We start from the raw sequence: 24,752 nt of genomic DNA on the forward strand, positions 1-24,752 counted from the left end.
CCAGTGTTATATGTATAACCAGGATGCACCTCTGCTGCTTCTTTTGTCTTATCCACGTGTAATCCAACCCCGCGCTGTGAGGGATGTTTCACAGAGCTCAGGGGAGCACGGCAGCAAACAGGCGTGATCCATCTTAGTGCTAATTAGCGATGTCTCAGTTTTATTGGCGTGAGAAGGACCGGATACTGTTCATAACATCAGCTCTGGCCGGCGTACGTGCTCAGGGATGTATTCCTCATCAAATTTCCGATAACTAAATATAGCGATAACACTCCTGAGGGCCGTCTTAATGACACGAATGGGTACAACTGTGATGCATCACTGTAGCTGCGATAATAACAGAAAAGAAGGTCCTCAGGGGGGGGTTCAGCTTTTATGCAGCAGTCAGCCATGTATGTGGTCTGAATGAAAAGTTTTGTTTTTGCGATCGTCTACATGAAGAACACGTCTTTGGCTTTATGTGCTTGGATGAAACTATAGTACCTGTTGATTATCTGTGTGAAAAATGCCTCTGATTCATTCTCAACATTTTATGTTCCATTGCAGCTTTTCACAGCTGCAGTCAGACTTTACTCACTGCTACACCACCAACTACAGATTAATTTCAAGTATTGATTTAAAATCTTCTATTTTAGTGAACACTTGTGTTTTTCTTTTCTAAGTCAATTATTCAAAGACATTTTTACTTAATTGCCTAAAAATGTAAGTGAGCCATCATAGACCCAACCACACAGTTAGCTTGAGGAATTCATGCAGTGCAGAAAACAGCAATAAGGACATGACAAAAACAGAGATGAAACATCAACACAAATAAGCAAATCATATATATTGTAATCACTGGTGTGATGTAATTAAGTAAAGTTACTTTTGTACATTACTTACCGTAAAATCCAGAATATAAGTTGCACCGGAATATAAGATGCGGTTTGTTTTTGGGGGTATCCAAGAGAGAAAAAGGTTTTCTATAGCGATTATTTAGTGACACAACACTATTTCAATTTATTTTCATTTAAAACATACACAAATTAAAAGCTACCATCTGTTTCGCCATGTCTGCTGCTGTAGCTAGCGGTAGCGATCATGACGGTGCATGTCCGTGAAGAAGCGTTAGCAACAATCAAGTTACAGACAAAACAGCACTGCGGTATATTGCAAGTAGGAGATGTTGTAGTGGATGGACCTGGAGTTTAATGCGGAGGTGTGACGTCACCTCTTAACGACAACTTTAGCTAGATTAAAAATACCGGCAAAATACTGTTACATAATAACATACCCTTCTGCATTTTATACTGTATATTGGTTGCACCAATATGTCGGACACAGCCCACTAGTAAGATGGAAAACATTTTAGGACGAATTTTACAGTACGTATTTTCTGGGAGTATCTGTACTCTACTTGAGTTTTACATTTCCTAAATAAAATGTGTACTTTTACTCAGATACATTTCCCCTGAGGATCTTTGTTACTCAAAATTAAATCGGGAGAAATTTGGTGGTCTAATTTACTGAGAATAAGGCTTTTAATGAATCTAAACTGAGAGGTTAAAACGTGAGGGTGGCAGTAATGCAACATCGCAGATGCCAACTAGCGTAAAAAAGCAGCAAGGTGAATCAGGTGCAAACGTTCAACAAGAGATTTCAAAGCCGGTTTCGCTTTTAAGGCAAGTCCAGGCATGTCCAGTGCAAGCAAGTAGCAACTATGTGAGAAGAATACCGACAGTGATACTTGACAATGATGGTGGATGCTTGACAAAGGCAGAGAAAGGCATCTGCAACATCTACTCCGGCGAAAGATGGCGGTGGTGAGCATGGTGATGAAGACTAAGGTTAAGAACTTGATTTATCTTAATGCTCTAAAGACAGTGAAGATGGTTGTGGATTTTAGGGGGAACGCAGCCACACCCGCCCCCATCACCCGCCCCCCATCACCCTCAGTGACTTGACTGTGGAGTCTTTCCACTTCTTGGGGACCATCATCACCCAGGACCTCAACCTGCCTCATCCAAAAGGGACAGCAGAGGATGTACTTCCTGCGGCAGCTGAAAAAGTTCAACCTACCAAAGACAATGATGGTGCACTGGCACCCTGCCATCGTTGAGTCCATCCTCACCTGCTCCATCATCCACTCTGCAGAGAGGGTGATTGGCTGCAATCTGCCATCTCTCCACGACCTGTACACCTCCAGGACCCCTCTTACCCCAGACACAGACTCTTTGAGACCCTCCCCTCCGGCATACTAACATCATTTACTTGTATTTTTAAATACAACTACTGTCATTAAAATACTTTTGAAACTTAAGCGCAGAAAATATCAGATACCTTAAGACTTTTCCTCCAGTAATATTAGAATTGCTAACTTTCTCTTCTACCAAAGTCATGTTCTGCTGTGATATCTGTACTTTCACTCAAGTATGGCTTCCAGGTACTTCACCCACCGCTGATTATAATAGAAATTGCGTGTAAAAGCTTAAACTATTAGTCATCTAATCTTGAAAAAACGTAATTAAGCTTAATTCACATTCATGCACGCATAAACCAACCGCACCTGTCAGGAGTTATTACCATGTACAAAGTGAGTGCACTAATTTGGGGGGTGCTAATTCACAACATGGATAATGTATAATATTAAGCATTCATTACCAAAGCTGTGGTATAATATAACCATTTGTTTAATGTTAAATGTACATAATGAAAGCAGACATTTCTATCACATTCATTTGCACCACTCAAATGCAGATTGCTGCAGGAATGAGGACGTTTAAGATATTATGGGAAGTTGCTTTTAAGGCAAATTGGATTATGTGTTCTATATATAATCCAAGACGACTGCATCATTCTGTAGAGGGTGATGGGAAAAAAATGATCCATGGTAAAAAATACAGATGTGTGGTTAAAGCTGCATCAAACAATAATTGTATGATTAACCACAGATCAAATGACCACTGAAGCAGTCCCACTGAAACTCCAGTTCTCTTCTGCTCCTCTGAGTTTGTTAGCCTCCTTCTTTGTTTTTCTTTTAGGGGTTGCTTCGTTAGCGTTTTTGTCTAGTCTCTTACCTCTTGCAATCTTGTTTCCAGAAGCAGCGGCAAAAGGTTGACGGGGTTAGCGAGTAGTTAGTGAACACAGAGGAGATTAAAACACTTGAAATGCTCATGTTGCTTCATGTCTCTTGAATGTGGTGAATGCACAATTGCTTTTCAATTTACCGCCATTCCTACTTTGAAACGAAATGATGAGTCAGTGTCGTTTACAAAACTACTGCTTAACCTCATGTGGTAAAATAGGCTGTCGGACTGACTCAAGATGAATCCGGCACATTACTGGGGTCATAAACTGTCGTAAACTTATAGAGTTATGAGGTCCAAAATGAGTTAAAATGAAAGGCATACACTTTAAATAATAATAATCTTCATATTATTTTTGACACCACATTTCCTTCAGACTATATACTAAATAATGTTCAGTTGTATGAACGGACAACACTTCCTTTTCCGCGTGCTGCATTGTTACAGAAAGAGAAAATGTTTTCTCGTGATTGACTTGTTATTAACGGGTCTTACCTTTGCCAAAATGTCGACATCATGATGCAGATTTGTAAGAAGTAAAAATCCGAGCTTTGTCAGATCTGTCCTCAAGAGGAGAAGAAAACTTTTAAAATGCTGAACGAAGGTCGGATAGATCTGATGCATTCGAGGAAGTCTTGATATCTGAACGCTGAACAGCTTTCGTTGTTAGCTGAACTTACATGCAGATGTCTGTTTATAGAGATGAATAAGAAATTAAATCGTCGTTGGATGACACTGATGGGAGCCGGGATGGTATTATGGCGGATAACGTCCCGCCTGCTTTTGCTCTCCACACGGACTGTTTTTTATGCAAACGCCGCAGCCTGCTGATACGTGATTGGTCAATATTACGACTACAAGCATAATTCAAACGGAAACCACAACACTTGACTTCCCGGAAATCCACGTCCCTGCCTACAGATTTATTATTGACGGGAGAGAGCGAGAGAGAGGGAGACGAGACGGTTAAACTATTTCTTATCAGACCTTGTAACATTATACGCCGCTGGAATGGAGTGTCCACGTTATTATTTGATGCCGTACTGTCATTACTTAACGAAAAGACGCAGTGATTTTGTGGCTCGTCTGCTGAGGGCTTTGTCAATCAATCAGTTGTTTCTTTTTTTAAATAGAGTGCGGGACATCTACTAAACTTAAAAGTGCATACAAACTAGGGCTTCCCCGGAAAAGTTGAAATGCTGCACTTTTATTTATGCTATGTCAGTGTACACAGAGAAATGCCTGAGCGACACCATCAATTAGATGTCTGACAACTGTGACAGTGACAGAAACTTCTGCTCAGGTAGCATAGCTAAAACTCGTGTACATTAGGTCCTCGATGACTGATTGACACACATGCCACAATGCAACAGATGTGTATTAAAAACCATAATAACCTTTGTAATGCTTTTTACTTGTATTGAAATCTAAACAGACCGACTACACGAGAAAGAAAGAATCAAAGACTTCAGAAGTTTCCGTAAGTTGTTTGTTTGCATTCGGGTCACGACTGGAGAAGATGAACCCCTCACAGCTGAGACAAAGCAAAGTTTCAGCCCGGCGTTCCCAGGCACGACTTAAAAGGATTTCAGCACAGAGCAGTCAGAGGGCTACTGTGAATCTACACTTCTAACAGCTCCAGTTTTATTATACCTGCAGAAGCAGATACATAACTCCACCCCAGTGAGTGTCTCATTCGTCATTTGAAGGCTTGATAAATGCAGCCGAAGATTTCCGACTGCTGGATGTAAGTTGCATCCATAAAAATAGCTGCACTCATTAGATGTATATCACACATATATTGAAACGTCTTATAGACAATGGCTTTGTAAAAGGGGTGTGATATTTTGTGTATGTGGTATCTTTAAGAGGGAAATCCGCCACTTTTTAAATCTTCTTCTTTGTAGGCATGCAACCTGATTTTAGTACAGGAAGTGTTCTGGTTTCTGTTTGTAGTACGTTTGTAGTCCGAGCAGTATTGACCAATCACATATCAGGCAAAACAGTCCTTGCAGAGAGCAAAAGCAGGCGGAACGTAATCCATCATAATGACGTCCCTGCTTCCATCGGCGATCACCTGATGATGATTTAGCTTCTTATTAATCTGCAGCAAGTTCAGCTAACAATCCGTTCTTGATCACAAATTTTAACCTGAGCCACAAATTACTGACGCTGTGTCGTAAAAGCCGATCAGCGTTTAGATTTCCCTGTCTTCCTTAAATGCATCAGAAGTGATCGATCCGACCTCCGTTCAACAAACGAGCATTTTAAAAGATTTCTTCTCCCCTGAGGACAGATCTGACAAAGCTTCATTTTGACTTTTTACAAAGCTGCATCATGATGTTGTAATATCGGCAAACAAGAGCCGTTAATTAAAGTAAATCACCAGACAAAACGTTTTCAGACAGCTGAAGTAAGCGAGAGAGCAGCTTCTCTGTAACTTACTATCAGGCTTGGATTGGCAATCTGGCAAATGCCTAATGGGCTGGCCTACCTAGTGGCTGCCAGGCCACCAGAAATATGGGGCGGGGGGGATTGACCTGCTGGCCGCGACCCACTACTCCAAAAAGACACCGCAGTTCAGGCTGGATTACAGAGCTTCTGAAAGTGATACGATCACACCGGAGCACTAATTGGAACAGCACAACGGGAATGGTCTGCTCGCCGGTCTCTTCAAAAGTAGCCCCCCTCCGCTAGAAAACCGCCGACCTGGCAACCCTGGCTTCGCATCGCATGACGTGATAGGAAACTTTGTTTGATCATGAAGCTGCTCTGTGTTTGTGAAATATGTGAACTACACAGCATGTGGACATATGACAGCCTGTGGAGACGATGTTTATACTTTAGCTGTGCGCGGTAATATGGACAGGCCGCGACGTTATTGAGACAAATACAGAGCATCAAAACACACGCATAAGCTATCTGTGTCATATCTGCTGCTCTCCTAACGCCTGTCTCCTCCCCGCGCTCATGATGACTCTGTTAAACTACCTTTGTATCATCAACTGCTCAGCTCATTCACAGCTTGTGGAGACGTATTTTATTCTTTATAAAGGAAATACGGGAGCGATCGCGACCCTATTGAGTCAGGGGCAGAGCATGAGAACCACTCACAGATCGGTGTCCTCACTGCGCTGCATGATTATAAATTTTGCTTCACTTTTGATCTGAACACACGGTCGCTTCTCAAGTTGCTAAAACTGGACTGTAAACAATACAGTGCACGGAAAAGGAAGTCTTGGATGGACGTCCTCATCGCGACCGAGGTTCCGAGATTGTGCCTCGTGAGACCTCCTGGCCCCCAATCCGACAGGGAAAATCTCCCGCTGTGAGGGACACACAACTCTGGAAAATGTCAGGGGCAGGACTGTAAGGAGTGAATGTATGAAAGGGCCTTTAGTGATGCACATTCATATCTATAATTCTGTCTCAAACATGTTATTCTGACGACTTCTTTTCCCATGTAAAAACAATTAAATGAAGTTACAGTGTACAAAGCCGTTGAGAGCACCGCGGTTTACTGTAGGTCTGTGTAATGAAATGTCTTTTCCCACAGAATCGATGAGCTCCATTCCCCTGGTGGACTGTGTAATTACAAAACCCTCATTAGATTATGAAACTATACAGCATATGGTGAGAGGAGGAGATTCCTTTGATGTGCTCTTGTAATGACTGCAGAGGAGAAAAAAAGAAAGAGGCAGAGAAATGCCTGCCGTTACTTTATTCCAATCCCTTGAAAGAAATCAAAGCGAGGGTTTTCTGTGTTTTGCAGCTCGCTCACCCCCAGACTCTCCTCCTCTGAAGTGACTCAGATACCGACCGTGAGTCTGGCGCTGACCCTGGAAATGTCAAACTGTTTCGACACGCCGAGGCCACGGCCTTTTGATTCATGGAGAATGTTTGTCGTTTTGCCAAAGGACGCCTTCGGTAAAGAAGAATGAAGCTTGATGTTTGAAGGCTCGCAGTGAGTGAAACATGAGAAAGACGCTGGAGGCAGCGCTCGTATTCCGCTCTCGTGAACTACTCTCATAGAATGGCTGTTTGGAAAAGGATAGTAGGCTGGGAAACACAAGTCGTTCAGTGTTAATATGTTGACAGGCAAGAGTGTCTGCAACAAGAGCAGGGGGGTATGCCAAAAGGAAAACCAAGGTCCCTTTAAAAATCTAAATAAAGGAGAAAAATATCCTCTTAATTCTGTCAAGTATCTGCAGCTGAAAGCCCCTGATTGCACTATTTCCTGGCGGCAATATTTTATTTTCTTGTAATTTCTCAAAAGAGAAGCGTTTAAGGATTGAGACGTCAGCAATGCAACAAAAAAAGCATTGGAATATTCAACAGTAATTTGGAGCAATGCTTGCTGATTTTTCCCTTCATGACGAGGATTTTACATCTTTTAATGAGCCTGCTTTCAAGAGCAAGCTAAGCAAATCGCTCACTGGGGTCCCTGGACAAAAACGTTTTAGATAACAGAATTTTCAGCAATAATATTAGTAGGTGAGATAGTGTAATAAACAACACTTTCTGTCTAAAGGCCAGTTCAGATCAATGATTCGCAACGAGACTGGATGCAACTGCCAAGAGACTTGACATCTGATCTTAAATGTTCTAAAACTGGGCCGCTCACATCAAAGCAACGCAACGCACACAGACAAAGCTGACCGTCTCCATAGCAACGACACACTGACATACCCCACTACTTCTGCGTTAATAATATAACATTAGTATTAGGCCTAGTTTACATGTATTAGCTAGCTGGACTTCTGTTATCGGTTGTCAGTGACAGTGACATGCTCGCAATGTTAGCTATAACATTGATTAATAAAAATTGAAGACAGAGAGTTAGGAAAGAGAGGATCTGGAGCCAAGACAGGGTGCCTACGCCAATTTATGCTGTTTCCTGATTGGCTGAAGTGAAATAGCAACATCATTCTGTTCTGAAACTGCATTTGGAGATTTGACAAGTCAAATCTTCGGCAACGGCTTCAGACGCTCTGCAACTTACTAGTTCACACTGCTGCATTTTTCTCTGCAACATCCTAAAAGTGTTTTGTTACGTTGCGAATCATTGATCTGAACTGGGCTAAAGAAAGGATTGTGTCTGTAACGTTACTGGACTTGGCAGCTGCAGGTTGCAATAGCAACAAATGTATAGATTAACATAAAAAACATCTGTTGCACATGTTAAAATGTAGCTCTATAGCGCAAGCTTTATAAACTCTTACTTAGTTGGTTTACTGTTTGTTTTTGTTCATCTTCGTCATTCTTTCTGTTTTAGCTGCTGTTATTGTAGCTTTGGTCATTGGTCATCATCTCCATGAATGAATAATTGTCATGTTTATTTATCGTTTCTGTTAAGCACTTTTCTCACACAATACTTTTTTTTAATTAATAAAACTTCCAAAAATTATGTATCTTAGGCAGTGGACAAAGGAAATGAACTGCTACACATAAACAATAGTATGAATTATATTATAAGTAATGATAGAAGCAATAATTCTATGATTTAATTCTGAAAAAAAATCCACAAAAAAAATAGTATTCATTGAAAATCTGTTCATCTTATTGTCTTGTACAGCATAAAACTAACATTAAACAAAATGAGCAGAATGAACCTCAAATTGATTTATAAAACAAAACACTTTGTGGAATGCAGCACTGTAGCCCTGCGGTATTAAAGGTCTGACACAGGAAGCCCCCCTCAGAAAAAAAACAGAAATATAATGTTGACATGGAGTAAGTCTGCTAGCTGTATGCTACAACTTTAGCCCATATTTTAGCCTATATATGTCTACATTTTGGCCAAACTAAACGCAGGCTGAAAGAGCTTTCAGATGTTCCTGTTCGCAATTTATGTCTGGATGTAGAGAGATCACTTTATGCTGATTGTAAGAATACGTAAGAACACAATGATGCTTAGGCAAGTTCTGGATTGATAAGGAGGGTCTTTAAAGCAGGTGGAAGAATTATGATTCTCAGAAACAGAACAGATTTTTATGCTCCCCAATGGAGGTTTTTGCTCTCTGGGTGCAAATCCCATAAAAAAGCTTCAGCGTGCTTCTTCACACTTCTGGATATTGGGTCCATAGAGTATGCACACCAGAGTCCTTCTCCACACAAGTACCTTGAAGCATGCACATCTGAGATTTCCATTGGCTGAGCAAGCGGACTTCCTGTTGGCTAAGTTTAATCAAACAGTTCTTCTACACTTTGGAGATGTTATTTGACCGTGTGGATCGAATTCTGTTAAAACGAGTTATACTGGGGGCAGTGTGAGGCTGAGAAAAAATGTTTTTACCCTTTTACAGCCGCTCCTTTTCTACTGAAAAATTGGAAAAATGCTTTCTGGGCCATCATGTGGCCCAGATCTGCACCTTGTATTATTCTTAAATGAGCATTATTTATTTCCCAGAAGCAGTGCCAACCTGCTTTTTACACAAAACTGACACAATATCAAGTTCTTAATTTATAACGTTGATATAGTGAAAGTGTTTGCCAACAGTTACATATTTACATTTAGTCTCTGCAGATCCTGAGCAAAATCATTTGGCTAAAGGCTTCATAGTGTTCACCTGTTGTATACAAAGGGTTTAATATATCAGAACTTTTTAACACAAAAAAAGGCCAGAAACAGAGTGGTGAGACTAAACTTTAACAATCAGCTGAAAGTTGCCAAAACGCTCTGGGCTGAAGGAAACAGCAGGGGCCCGGGGACGATTCTTTGTGGGACACCTTTAACATTAAATATCACATTAATTTGATCTTTTGTTAAGATAAAATTTGGATTACAGCTGCTTGAGGCTAGAATCCAAATTGTGTGCCTGATGCAGTTAAAAAAGCATGATCGTGCTTTATCTCTTAGCTAGCCAAAAGAAGTGTTGCCAAAATGCTGAGTGTTTTTGTTTGTTAAAGCTTAAAGTTGTTGAAACACTTTCAAGAGCAGCACATTTGTACCAATTCCCCTCAAAGGACAAACAAGAAATAAAGTAATTATGCACATGCTTGTGTTGTTTTTGGACTGTTTCAATCATTTTTCAAAGAGAAGATTTGACTCATAATGGCTTAGCAGCGATAACAGATGGAACTCTTGTTGAGTGAGGGAGGGTGAGGGAAAAAAGACCAGCATTCGAAACAATTGAACAGGAAACTACAAACAGGAATAAATCTCTAGACCATTTGGCTTCTGATTTACATCAAAATGCTTCATCTCTCTTCACTGTGAGATTTCACCCCCTGTGATAACTGGAGTCATGACTAGCTCCTTCTGAAGTGCTAAAAACCAGCTTTGGCTGAATAACTTCAGCGGTGACAGGTTTTTAAAGCACCCTTGATGTCACTGTAAAGTTTGAAATGACAGACAAGAAGCTGATTGAACTTGCATGAACTCACATTCAGTCATCTGAGGACTTGGTGCATTTTTCTGAAGCTGTCTGAGTCTGAAAAATGTGGATGGGCCAACGCTACACAGTGACATTTCCATTTAGAAAAGGGCTTACACTACTTTTATGAGTAAGAGAAGATGTTTATAGATAGTGTATTGTACAAATTATTAAAAGGTTGCATACACAAACAGCAACCCTGCGAAATCACTAAAAGAATGTGAGGTGAATCTTGACCTGCAGCGTCTTTGGTACAAAGAGCTTAATCTAATCCAATTCAACAGCACTGCAATACATTTATCAAGCCTGTTATATTCAGATCATTTCAAAGTCCATGTCTTGTATTGCATTAAAAAATGTACATTTTATCTACCTTAGTATAATCTATAGTATATCTACCTTTCTGTGAAAAGGGGTCAGCTAAAACCCCGAGAACCTGCACTAATTACAGCTAAATCAACACATTTGCTAATAAGTGCTAAACATAGAAGTACAGCTGAGCTGAAGGGGGAAAATCTTAACTCAGTTGTTACTGATTTCCTTGTTAAGCCTAAAATTTTCGGTAGCCATGCTAGGCTCTGTGAGTTACTTTGGTTTGAGCTAAATGCGTATGAGTTATTGTTAGCATGCTAACTTTCTCACAATGACAATGCTAAATTCATTAAGCAGGTTTAATATTTTGCATTTTTAAAATTTTGTAGTTTTTTTTGTCTGCTAACATTTGCTAATAAGTGCTAATATAGAAGTACAGATGGGGGAAAAATCTTAAATAGCTGTTGACGGACCTCATAACCACATCTCATAATCTGTCTTTTTCAACTGATTAGCTTACTGTGTAAGTAAGTAAGTACTTGGATCAAATTAACATTGCAAGGCTCTGTGAGGTAGTACTTTGGTTTAAGCTAAATACTAAAATTAGTCATTTTTAGCAGGCTAACTTGCTCACCTTGACAATGCTAATATACTGTGATTTAGCAGGTTTAATATTTAGCATTTTCACAATTTTAGCAGTGTGTGTTTAGCATGCTAATATTTGCTAATAAGCACTAAACAGTGCTAGAAGTAGCATGCTGACTTTCTCACAATGACAATGCTAAAATACTGTAGTTTAGCAGGTATTTTATCAGTGTTTTTGCATGCTAACAGTTGCGAATTAGCACTAAACATATGTACAGCCAAGCAAATGGTGATGCGCTTTGTTTTGGCTGCCATTTAGTCATGAAGCTTGTGGACGAATTAAAAATTTGACCTGATAATTGTTCTACATGAAAAGTTAAGGGGTGAGCCAAGGTATTTCAGATGATTCTGAATAGGACATGAATGTCTGCAGCAAAATGACTTTCCATCCAATAGTTGTTGAGACATTTCACTCAAAACCACAAATGTCAACTTCATGAGGGGATCGCAATGAGTCATGAGTTTGAGTCTGCTGGTGCCACTCGGAGAAAGGTCAGGTGCTCACCAAAGTTATTAGAATTCGACCATCAGTACAAAGTTACTAGGAAATAAATCCAGGCAGTAAATCACACGAGGCAGGCTGCTAACATTGCTAAAAAAGTTGCTTTTCTTAGCATACAGATGCTTAAAGAAACACAACGCTTGAGTTACACAACCATAGTTTATTACTGTTGTCATCACTTACACAGACAGAGGAAGTGTCAGCGATATGTACTGGAAGGTGATCAGCAAATCTTACTTGAGTAACAAGTTGAAAACAGTTTTGGGAGATTCGTTGTCATCACCAGATGCTGTGTGTTCAATTTACACTCCTGTTGTCAAGAATCTGAACTCCAGAGCTGCGAGACAAGAACAGAATCTGGCAGAAGTGATTTTCAGAGGAAAAATAAACCACGGCTAGATTCAACTTCGAACAGCTGTTGAAGAGTTAAAAACTTTTACAGGACTGGTTTAGTTCGGCAGTTATTAAATTCTCTTGCTTGAATTGAAAACTTAATTCACTTGTTTAGTAAGTTTTTTCTGAGTCCCATTGTATGTGGTTGTGTATTTCTTTGAAAATCATCCTGAATATCTGCTGCTCAGACACACATTTTTCATCTATACCCGGAACTTTGAAACTACACTTTGTTAGAGAAGAAAGCCACGACTGACTGATAAAATAAAACCACATTTTGTATTGTATATCTGCGATACTTACAACAAAATGACCTGCTAGTCATCCTGGTCAATTTGTAATGCAAAATCCCCTGTAGAGGACTTAAATACTCTTAAAATGTACATATTGGTAAAGTTCATAATTGTCTTCCTCTACAAGCAGTATCATGTCCACGAATAAATCCTGTTGTCCGGTAAGGCTTATCAGATAGAGTCCTTTGAAAAGAAGCGCTGAACGTTCAGATGTACGCCTCTCTCTTTCCACAGAGTTCAAGTAGAAGCATTCAGAGTTTTCCAAAGATTAATTGTAGTCCAGAAGAAAGGGAGTCTCTATTTACAGAAAGGTCCTTTGCGTTACTCTTCTCTCCTTGGATGATTAGACAAAGAGCAGAGCTGTTGATTCACCTGTGACAGAGAATAGAACGTGTTAAAACCAAATTAGAGGCATGAAAGCAGTGAAAACACCATCTTCGAAAGTTAGCCACACGCAAAACTCAACATATTTTATTGTGGGGTTTTTTAATACACTTTTGCATCTCTCTATCTGAGTTGTATAACACAAAAAGAAACTAGAGCTGTGGACTGAGATGACACCACGGCTGAGCAGTAAAAAATTAAAGGGCACAACCTTCAGTGATAAAACTCAACTTTAATATAAGAAATCCAGGCAAACAGTACACGCACGCCTACACTGATTGACACGACAGAGATGTTGGCAAAGCAACTACAAGATCAAATGCATTATTCAGCACACAGTTTACTTTATATGTTTTCCACTGTGAGAAAACTCATTATCTTGGAGCCTAAAGGTCCAAAACTCCTGCTGAGGCCCGTAGAGGCTGTATGAGTTGGACGATATAGATAGCGTGCTGACAGTTTTGGATTTTGAAGAGGTTTAAAGGGAGTTTATCATAGGTTTGTTGCTATGGGTATAGGCAATGGGGTCATTTAAGAGAGGGAGGTTCATCCCATTGGGAGCATGAATGTGCGTCGTACATACATCGATAGTCTCCTTGTTTGATATCTTGTGTTTAAAGTTGATTAAATGACCAAAAGCTGGATGTACAGAAAAGCTTGTAGTGTCAAAAATGAAAAGGTTTCTTCTTCTCTGGTGCAAGAAAATGTTTTGTAAATTAAATGTCAATCTGCTGGTTAGATTTTGATGAAAACGTATGTTTAAGCCTGACGGTGGTTCAAGAGGACAGGTCATGGTAATTACAAAAAACAAATTGGCATCAACATCAACCAATCATCAATTGGCATCATTAATGTTTTTGGTTACTTGGGGGCTGCAAAAAGAACCCTCATCACAACATTGATATATTATCGCATTATAATATTCAAATTTGTGAACTGACACAGAGCAACATTTGCTTCCATTTAGAGTTATTTTTTGGCAACCTGTCAAATTTCGGTCCAATTTTCATATGGATCTTGTCTCTATCAATTTGTGTTTTTGTAGGGTAAAACTTTTTGGTTTCATGACCCTGGCATCTCACCGGAACTACTTATTCTACGTTCGGAACTGGACAGAACTCCGACCATGGGACTCTGTGAGTAAGCTAACAGCTTTGCATCCACTACACTACTAGCAAGAATTTCATACAACTTAGTGTCCAAAAATCCGAACTATCACTTTAATTTTTTTCGAGATTATATCGAGATGGTTCATCTACTGAGAGTTTGCATTTCAATCTGATTAGTTACAATTCCTCTGAACAATCTGGCCGATTCAAAGTAATTCACAATGCTGGAATGGGAAAAACATCATCTCACTCACTGAAATCCCAAAACTAATCAACGCTTTGTTTGTATCGGACAGCAGCATTAACAGCTCCTTCAGAAGTAACGTAAATTTGCCTCTTCGCACAATCTGAGGTGTAAAGGTCAAGTTTTACAATTCTTTCTGATTCAACATCATTCCAGTAGATACAACTTCTATTGGCTTCATGTATCAGCACATCCATCCATTAGAGTGTTAGTCACCGTTTGGGATAAAGGCTGCTGCCGTGTTGGGTTTTCTCTCTCCTTGTTCGATGCTGTCAGATACTCTGAAGACCCCCATTCTCCTTGAGATTAAATTGCCTGTCATGAAGCTGGGAGTCTGACTGGCAGCTCCTCTGCTCCTCCAAAAGTACATTCTGGATAAGACTCTCCAAGAACGTAACATAACAACCTTTATAACGACGTCCGCTATCGATTCCAACCGCCTGTCAGCGGCCACGAGGGCTTGAAGGAGTGAGGGAAGCCGTCGGCGAACTTGTAAGGCTTTATTATCGACGCTGAACTTTTGATAGGAAACAGACAGCTCTGACAGCCCGGTTAGATTAATTCACAAATGGGTCGTTTGACACAGAAAAGGCAAACTGCAAACTGTCGAATAAATCATCCTCAATTATGCAGAACAGCAAAACAATCCAGAAACCATCAGGCCATCGCTTGGCAAAGAAACCTGCATAATCATATCACACGGGGTAAAGAGATCCATAAATTTAGTGTCTCGTAGCACTTTGCCGGTCTCTCTTCAGGCTGCAATAAATTCTTCCCTTTACAGAGTCATTTACATTCGGAGCTGTCACTGTGATTAATGTGCTACTAATTTGAGAATAATTCCGCGCTGAAAAGACAAAGAGCCGAGCTGCTTCATGTCTTCGGAGATGGATCTACACCGTGTCTCACTTCAGAAAAGGTGGCTTGATCATTAGCAGTATTTGAGTAACTGTCTGAAACAACGCTAAAAATACTGAGAGGCAAAGTCCTCAGTGGGTGTTTATTTAATTGGTGGCTGACAAGTGCTAATTTAACTGGCAGAGGATTGGTTTCCATTTAGCATGTAGAGTAAAGTTGGCTGGAAGATTTACCACAGCAGGTGCATGGGCCTGGTTTTGGGTAATTCAGCCATGTAATTGGCACACAGCAGTGTCCTCCTCAGCAATATGTTTGTCTTGTTACTACAGAAGCTGGGATTTTCATACTATAGCCCTTTTAAAGCTGCATGAGGAGATATTTTTTATCAGCCAGTAAAATCAGCAAAAACACAAAGCAGAGACTCTGCAGATTCATCTCTGTCCAAATAAAGTTTTACCGTCAGGACTAATGGGTAATTATCAGCACAAATCAAAACTTAGAGGCAAGATGTGTCTCTGCATCTGAATGGTAGCATAGGAATTTAGATTAGCGTCAAGAAGATCACAGGGCAGTAGGAGAAGAAGACGTAGTATTCATTAGTGAGGCAGAGCTGTTGCTACGACATGAATTCAGCCTCTTAACAGACACAGTTTACCGTATTTTCAGTTTTGGTGTTCAGAGGCATCAGGATGATCACTGAGTTTTCACAGGGATGTTAAAAAGAGGAAAAACTGCCCAGCAACGCAATGACAGATAATATTTTTTAGAGTTGTGAAAGTCTGATGAAATCCTTTCTTTTTGACATTTGACATTTTGAGATTTCTAATGCAGCTAATGACACTTAGTGGGATTTCACTAAGAATGAATTGCGGCCGTTGATAGCACCATCATTTTTAAGCATGCGTGCAACAGCAGCTCGTTCATATAATAATCCCAGTCATGCGTAAAGGCTCCAGACCGTGTGCTGGGGTTGAGCCTCGCACAGCCCCGGACTGATTGGTCTCGCAATTATAATAATAATGACAATATATTATTTCCAGACAAATACATTTTTTGCTCACACAAAAGGTGGAATTGTCGTCATGATCAGTGTAAACTCAGAGCGTGACGGACCTTATAAAACTGCGCCGCAGTTACCAACCACTCTCTGCAGACGGTAATATTTTCACTCTAACTGCGCGGTGATGTTAGCGCTGGTGTTTGTGTATTAGCTTATTTTTGCCACGAGGCTCATTTACATAGAAAGGGGCCAAATCTTTCCCGAGTGCCTGCATAACTCACATTTAACTGTAGCACAGAGAAGCTGTTTGCTCTGCAACACTTCAACCCTCTGCGTGTGCTGCGAGAATGAGTCTTTTGCACAGGTTTAGCTGGCCCAAAAGCTGCGCAATCCTTTGGTGAATTCCCCCCTTTATTTGTAAAGCAGGTCAAGACTACTCTGTTATTACTTAACATAATATAAATCACATGCAGAGAGCCAACATATCTCTACCATTGAGAAAGAAGTTGGCAACGTAGGAAGGAGAAACTTCCGTCCACGCAGAAACCTCGAGCAGAACCAGACTTATTGGTGACCAGCGATCTGACGTGATCAGCAAATTATTCAACATTTTTCAGCTACCTTGATACGAATCTTTAATTTATGTTATGTTCCTTCTAATTAGCAGAGAGCAGTTTAGAGTCCATTTTGGCATATGGCAGAACATCAATAAAAAGAGAAAAAAAAGGAAAGACAATTCTAGCTTATTGTGTATAGCTGCTGTTTCTGGTTAACATGCTCTCTGCAAGCCAATGTCTGCATTTTGCAGAAGATCACGGGTAGAAAGAAATATCACTCTTTTACATCGTTGTACCACGGATAGTGGAGTGTGTGTTTAGTAACGCTACAGAGTGATTCCTCTTTTCAAAGACATGATCTAACTCACACTTGAATCTTCGTGTAAGTCATACTTACAGTTCAAACGTATCTTAGCCATAGAGATCCATCTAGAGAGATGGAGCAATGCAGCTCCTATGTTTAATAGAGTATTATTTTGCAGCTGAGGTAAGGCCTCTTATATGCTGCTAAATAACAGCTTCTTTACAGTGCAACACAAGTTATTTTTGTTTTTTTAATAATATCTCAAAGGACTCAAAATTAGGGCAATTTACAGAAAACATCAAAACTGTTCAGATGATGATGATGATGTGCCTGTTGATGGCACATTTTCCCCTAATTTCATGAACAATAGATGCAATTTATACGGAAGGAAAGATATTAAAGACCAGCTCCAGTCCTGTTTTAAGACATATAAAATGCTCTGCTTGAAATAAGAAATTGTGCCTGATGTGTTTTTATCGGCAAAATACGTTCAATGACCTTGTAAAAATCCTCCCAAGGCACCTCCTCCTTTTTTCTCATTAAAATTTACCCAATCTCCATAGACCCCGCCCCAAATGCAAATTTACAAGCGCCCCCTCCATCGTGAAAACGCAACACGTCTCTGCCATCGTTAAGTGGCAACTTGTTGGAACTTAGCTAGCTTGAAATGTAGTAATTAGTATTAGTAACGTTAATGTTAGAAGTCAGTAATGAGTTTGCAGAAATAACGATGGCGGTTACAGCTGGCTTGCGCATCGCCGAAGTGGTTGCCATAGGTTACACATAATGATATGCGTAGCGTCACCCCGTCCATTAACGGGATTGGCTCCTTAGGTTTGTGACGTCTCAAACCTGCCAATCTGAATACGTGTTGTTCAGCCTGTCCTTGGTACACTGCAGTTTAAAAGCAGACAGGCCCAGCCATGGAGATGACTGCTTATGTCTTGTAGCACATGGAAAACACCACATGGAGATGTTTACAAGGTTAAACACTCGATTTTCACTGGAGGGAAAGTATTTTGTATTACCTATACTGGTGAAAAATTGCACAATTTTTGCCTTAATGTGTAAACAAAATGCCAATAGCAGAATGACAATAACAGAAACTACATATCAGACTCCCTTGTCTGCTTGAATTAAATAACAAGATCTTGTGTGTGTAGGAAGAACTGAGATTGACAAATTTAAAATGAAAAGAGAAATCTAAAGTGCACACAGCAGTGATTGCTCTGAAGCCCACAAGACACGAGTTAAACTGTTAGCTCGAGCTGCAAATGTAGTATTTTGAACACTGAATCAAACTACGTCAGACAGTGAAGTGTACTCTGTTGCAGTCAGTCACTGCCTTGTTTGCTCTGAATGCTCAAGGTCTTTGCAGTTCGTATGAATGCATTTATGATACAGATTGATGGGGGTCAGTATCGCTGGAGGTTCCAGGTTTGTGTTGTGCTGTTTTCCCCGCAGATCAGGCAAGGTGAAGAAGAAAGCCTGACCCCCCAACGCTTCAAGCAGAAAGATCTGAAACTTAACAAACTTGTCTCTCTAGCTGTAGTTCAAAGGTGTACGAGATAAAGCCGCAGGGTAAAGCTGATGCTTTGAACAGGTTGTTGTTGTCTTTTAGATGTACACATCTTCCCACTCTCCGCTCTGTCTCTGGAGTAGTTACACGACTGGGAAATGTGGTTAATGATACAATTGCAAACATACATACAATAAATAATAAGACATATTAATGATGCCTGCTGGTAAAACCTAACATATGTATTACCTGACCTCCACAGTGAAGCATCTGCCGTTACCAAAGCTGGTCTCTGTCCGCAGAAATCTTTCCAGTCACACATGTTAAAAAAGACAACAAAAGAAAAGATAAGTTCATCTTTTAGGTCTTATCATATCTGAGAATTACCAACATTTATTTTCAGATATCTCCAGGCATTCCTCTTAAAACCCTAGACCACTAAAAGAAAACTAATTGTATGGATATATATCCCATTTGAGGTCCCGACAAGTCCCAGAATCAATAACCCCAGGCTCCAGGCGCCCGGCTCCAGGCAGGTGTTGCGGGCAGTTTAAATAATTAAGTACATGGAGAGAGACAGAACTGAAGTCTACGGGTCGTCATAACAGAGTGAAGGATACGGGCATCATGTTACAATGTTAAAAGCAGGTAATTGGAGTGAGTTAATTGGCCAGTTTGGGTGCCCAAAGTGGCCTGAAAGTGCTAAGGAGACATGGCAGCCCATTGATTAGCGGTCCCCAGGGCTCCAAACTACGCCTGCAAACATTAGCTCTTTCTAGGTAAAGGCAGGGCAGAGGACTGTAAGAGAAGCCTGTTGACCTTGAGAGCTGAAAGTGTGCGATTCAACAAGTCTGAATATGGATATCTTGAAAGTGTGTTTCTTAAACTTACCTTTGTAGTTTTGATCTTGTTCCCTGTAGCACAGCTCCAGCCCTTCAGATCAGGAAGTACTTTGCACTCCTCCCCGTCAAGGCACGGATGCATCTGACACCACCACTTCTGCTCCACTATCGAGGCTGTGGAGAGATGTAGAGGTCAGAGAGCAAATTACCTTTGATCACATTGTCTACTGACCTTTTTCTGGTGTTCGTTGTAAGGACGAAAAATATTGTTTTCTGCTATTAAATAGGTAGCTCAGTCTGTAGGGACTCAGCTTGGGAAGCGGAGGGTGGCCAGTACAAGTCCCGGTACAGACCAAGCACAGAATTGGGGCTTGTAGCTGGAGAGGTGCCAGTTCCTTTGCTACGCGGTGTCGTGGTAGCAACATCTTGAATTCGTTAGAAAGTAACATTAGCAAACTGATTCTCAGAAGAAGAAAAAAGACAGAAATGCGGGTCAGCACACTGAAGTTTACAATAGGTAAGCTAATGTAACATTATCAAGGGCAGCTAGCTATTTTTCTTGTTACTATCTGTACCAATTAGAGCTGAATTAATGTAGGTTAACCACCATGCTAATAATCCCCTAGATGTTTGCAAATAATTAGCAGGATCTTGCATTTTGTGGTGTCATATCTTTGTGAGTGACGTTAGCTAAAATAATGGTTTCTTGGAAGAAAAAGTACCAAAATTATGAATAAAATTTACAGTCCTCCAAAAAATTAGAATAGAAGTGTCGACAAAAAGCTGGGAATTACTTGGAAAACATAAAGGCCAGCACACCTAGCATTTACGAAAGGTTAGCTAACATAACATGATCAGGGGCAGTTACCTATCTTTCTTGTTGTTATCTGTACCAATGTGTGCAGGATTCATTGATTGAACACCATATACTGTAAATCATCCCCTTGATGTTAGCAAATCGAATACTTCTGTTGACGCTTGCTAATATTTATGATAGTAATCAGTCTCTTCTGCAAATTTGCCCAAATTAAACTGATTGCAGCAACTTTTTCACACGTAATTTGTCCACTTATAAGGACGTCTCACCTAAAAATCAATAGTGGTATCGATTGTACGCTATATTTGAATATTTCACCACGTTTTACTTTTCAGTAAGAAAGCCTCTTCATGTACTACGCCCGCAGAGTACAGTGTCGGATCAGCTGTTTGTGTCAAACTAAAGAAAATATAATATTATGGAAACGACAAAGTGCCGTTCACGGTGGGGACCAGAGGACATTGTTTTCCTTCATGCTGTAAAATGTGTTATGCTGTAGAGTTACAATGGTGTTGGATAGCGGTGGCTAGCTGCGCTAAATGTAAACATCAACACATCATTCGGCGTTGGTTTTGCCTAATCCTCTTCAGAAAAATGACCGGTGCAGGCGTATAACTGTCTCAGTGTTGCACCTGGAGTGTGGATGTTGACATTAAGCGCAGCTAGCCACCGCTGCAGGCGTAGTAACACGTATGTGTTGCGGTCCACACAAAGTAGTGCCAAATAAAGAGGCGTTCTTACTGAAAAGTAAAAGGGGTGAAATATTCAAATACAGCATACAATCGACACCACCACTTATTTTTAAATGAGACGTCCTTATAAGTGGAAAAATTACGTGTGAAATCGACCCTATCTGCAGCGGTATATTGCCTAGCTTCAGTGCCGGCACTCTGGCCGGTTTCTCAATACAGGGGCCGTGCTGACCAGCATCCACTGTATGTAGTACACTTACTATTGATAGTATCTCATACAACCCCTATTCAAACAAACCGAACTATCACTGCAACCCCATCTGGCTGCCAATCATCATGTAACGTGATTGCAAACAAGGCCACTCAAACAAGCCAGGCCACTCCTGGATCAACCATCTCAGTAGCCTCAGTATTAGACTGAGCTTGCTGTGTAATCAGGCATTTTAGGCTGCAACAATCACAGAAAATGCCTCCATAATCCTGGAGGGACTGAATAATGTTACATTAGCTTAGTTTTGTCAGAGTTGCCGTGCTTGTCTTCATGTTTTCTTATTTATTGTCATAGAATAAAATCAAATGAAAATCAAGTGCTAAATTTACTCAACACTGCTTCACGTTCAACTCATTATCAGTAAGACCTTTTTACCTGTTTTTCACACACACATCGACGACATCCTGTGTCTGAAATTAGCCGTCTCCTCATATATCAATCAAATCATGATACTCTAGCTGCGTCTCATCAAATCACGTCACATTTTGACAGCTGTCTCAGGTATGTGATGTAAGATTGACTTTTTGAAAGGCAACACTAACTAAATCTATTTTGAGTAGTCAAACACAGTGTTGAGAGCTTTGTCATAAATATCCTCGTCTTCAAAGTGGGAAAGATGTGACTCTAGTTATGCGAGGTGAAAACCTTCAGCCGCAGCGAGAAAACCTCCTCAATTGCCTCCATAAAAGAGAGCTATAAGCTTGTGTTGCTCTATGGTACGAGACATCATTTAAATTTGGCATATTACAGAGGTCGTTATCTACGTTCCACCAGCATTAGTGTTCCTCTAATGAAGAGGACGGTTATTATAATCCACACGTAACACCGGAGCACCATGAGAGTAGATTGCACAGAATGGATACTTTATGACATAAGGGAATTAATTTTTATCACATAGCCGTGGTTATAGCAGCAGTGTGGTGTACAACAGGCATCAGGTCAACTGCAAGCAGATGGTGGTTGTGTAACAGCAGCTATTAAAAAGCCACAAAGGTTTCTGGTGAAATGAAAAGGGAATATTGATAATCAAACGTACATAAAGTGCATGAAATCCATTTCACTTAACAGTTAATGATGCTTCAAAATATGAAGGCTGCTCGGGCTGGAAACATCCGGGAGCAAAGCAAATTTTTGTATCAGTGAAAAGGTCTAAAAATGTTGGTTTGACCTTGAGCTCATGTTCAGAAAGCCAACGTTTTTTTTGGCTTCACCACTTAAACACACACTGATATAAAATACTCATAGAAATTTAAGGCGCTTATCTTTTAATCAAAAGTTAAATCACACTTGTGCCAGCATTTATGATTTCATTGTGAATGTGTAGTTGCTGAGTGTCTTTGGAGTGCGGCCAAAGCGTGTAGTTCTGGCAACAAAGTGTCAGTGTCTGGCTCAAACAGTACAGCAGTTAGTGAGATGTAATTTGGCTTTCATTGCTAAATTGGACACCAAACTTTATAGCTCTGCCTGGCAGTCAACATAACTCTTTAAAGGTTCTACAGAAAAGGTCTTGGGAAGATTCGACTGAGTTCAGTATTACTTTCTTTGCCATATCTAAGTCTGTTGGACCTCACACAAACGGGTTTATTAATTGTAGTTTGAAAAATCAGGAGCATGTAGTTTGGTCATTCAGTGTATACTCTAGATCCAAAGATTTCAAAGTGCGAGGCGCGTCTCCCCTGGGGGGCGCCAGATGATTTCAGGGGAGGCGCAGCACCCCCTTCTGCTGGAATGCTGCCGCTGTCCATCATTTCAACTGCTGCTCCAGCACTTTGCATTGTGGGATACAGTAAGCGAGGTAGACTGGTCCGATGCATACTGGAGATTTTTTCTAAATCAGTACGACATCTTCCTGTCTTTATGCCAAGCTAAGCCAGGCTCACAGTAGCTTCATACTTGCTATACAGGGACAAGAGTTCTCAGATAAATATTTATTTCCAAACAGCAGAATAATTCCGTTAAGCATCCCTTCGATTAAAGTTTCTTAAAAGTTTCTGCGTCCCAGTTGTGCAACACAAAATGTCAGCTAAAGTTTTTAATGTGGGTGTTCTGCCGATACTTTAACTAAGTTTGTCCAAGATGTCTTGCTGTAGAAATATAAAGAAGAGGTGACAGTTCAGTGTCATGAAGTGAAAATAACAAACCTACAGACATATCTTATTAAATGGCTCCTCAGCACCAACAGAAGAGTGCTTTTAAGTGCAAAGTTAACGAGCAATCGAGACACTTCCTTTCACAGTTCTTTCTCTTCAGTTTGCAGGTATTTTCTGTTCAACCTCGATAAATTTCAAACTTGTTCCAGTTTGTTCAGATGTCTTCAGCTTCATTTATCTTCATATAAAGACGAGAATGTCTCACACAGAGTGGAGCTACAGGTAATCCCTGGTTGTAGAAGAAAGAATAATTAAAAGGTTAAGTGCTGATCATTTTTTACTGAGATCACCCACGGAGCTTTAAACTGAGGCCGGTGGCTCACAGCTCTAATTTGCAGAAAATGTCAATACTAAAATGTCAAGGAATAGGTCAAACACGATTGGGTCCAGAGTTTAAGCCAGAGACCGGCGCTGTTCAGACCAAAGTGAGGCAGACACTTGAGCTGAGTTGGGGGTCCCACACATTAGCATGCTAAGAGACCCTGTAGGTCATTGACTTTACAGTGTGCAGAGGACAGCTTCACATTCAGTCAGAGGTGATTAAAAAGCCTTCAGGGGACTCTTTGTGCGGCCCCTGGATTCACCACGCTCTATTCACTGGGTGCACAAAGTCAATATTAAAAGCTTGATGTCAGCGTAGAATGTTGTAGAATAACACAGCATAAAGATGACAAAAAAGGGGGCACTGACACTGCTGCTAATGATGCTTTTAGCACTGTTAGATTACTTAAGCCAGTGGTTCTCAAACTTTTTCTGTCGAGCCCCCCTTTGGAGAAAGACAAATTTCCAGCCCACCCCCTCCAAAAAAATTGTCATAAACGGGTGAAGTTTAACTTTTATTGAAACAAAGTCAAGATCGTGACCTTTCTTTTCACTTGTCTCTGAGTAATTTGCTGTGCAAAAAAACCCAAACTATTTCAATTGCTCCATCAGACTTTCTCAAATAGAAATATGATAAAATGTGCAATAACTTTTTCAGAACAATAAAAATAAACGGCAAAAGAGGGTCCGACATCGGACGCTCTCTGTCCGCACACAATCATATGCAGTTCTGTTACGCAACCTAATCTTTACAAAGCTTATAAAAAGGTGCAGATGTCATTTGGTAACAATCGATCGATCGTTTTGATCCCCACGTCATTAATAACGTCCCTCGTGCACACGCGGCTCACATGCTGTTTTGACTTGCAAGAGAAAATATGAAACTTTTGTAACTTAACTAAACAGACTGCTGATGAAGTCAACACAGCAGACAGAGAGATAGACAGATAGAGGGGGGCGGGGCCAGCAGCTGTGCAGAGAGGAGAGGTGCAGGTGTGTTTGGGAGTTAAGCAAAGCAAAGTGATGAGATTAAAGTAGATTGTAAATTAAATACAGTGAAGAAAAGAGTACAGTTAGAGTGTGGAAGTCTACATGTGA

At 40.4% G+C, this 24,752-nt stretch overlaps 1 protein-coding gene across 1 annotated transcript in view; it reads right to left on the minus strand.

The window, feature by feature from the left end:
- Positions 1-18,808: 18,808 nt before the first annotated feature.
- The window catches only part of LOC138599612 (chemokine-like protein TAFA-2), a 74,767-nt gene continuing 68,823 nt past the window's right edge, over positions 18,809-24,752 (minus strand). The window contains exons 4-5 of the mRNA XM_069671357.1: positions 19,453-19,577; positions 18,809-18,867 (exon numbers count right to left, since the gene is read on the minus strand). Coding sequence (XP_069527458.1) covers positions 18,838-18,867; positions 19,453-19,577 — 155 coding nt within the window. The 3' untranslated portion in view covers positions 18,809-18,837. The remainder of the gene's footprint in view (positions 18,868-19,452; positions 19,578-24,752) is intronic.

This window comes from Semicossyphus pulcher, unplaced genomic scaffold (genome assembly GCF_022749685.1).
Source record: "Semicossyphus pulcher isolate SPU_LCO1_2020_fin unplaced genomic scaffold, fSemPul1.0.p SCAF_20, whole genome shotgun sequence".
Classification (NCBI taxonomy): Eukaryota; Metazoa; Chordata; class Actinopteri; order Labriformes; family Labridae; genus Semicossyphus; species Semicossyphus pulcher.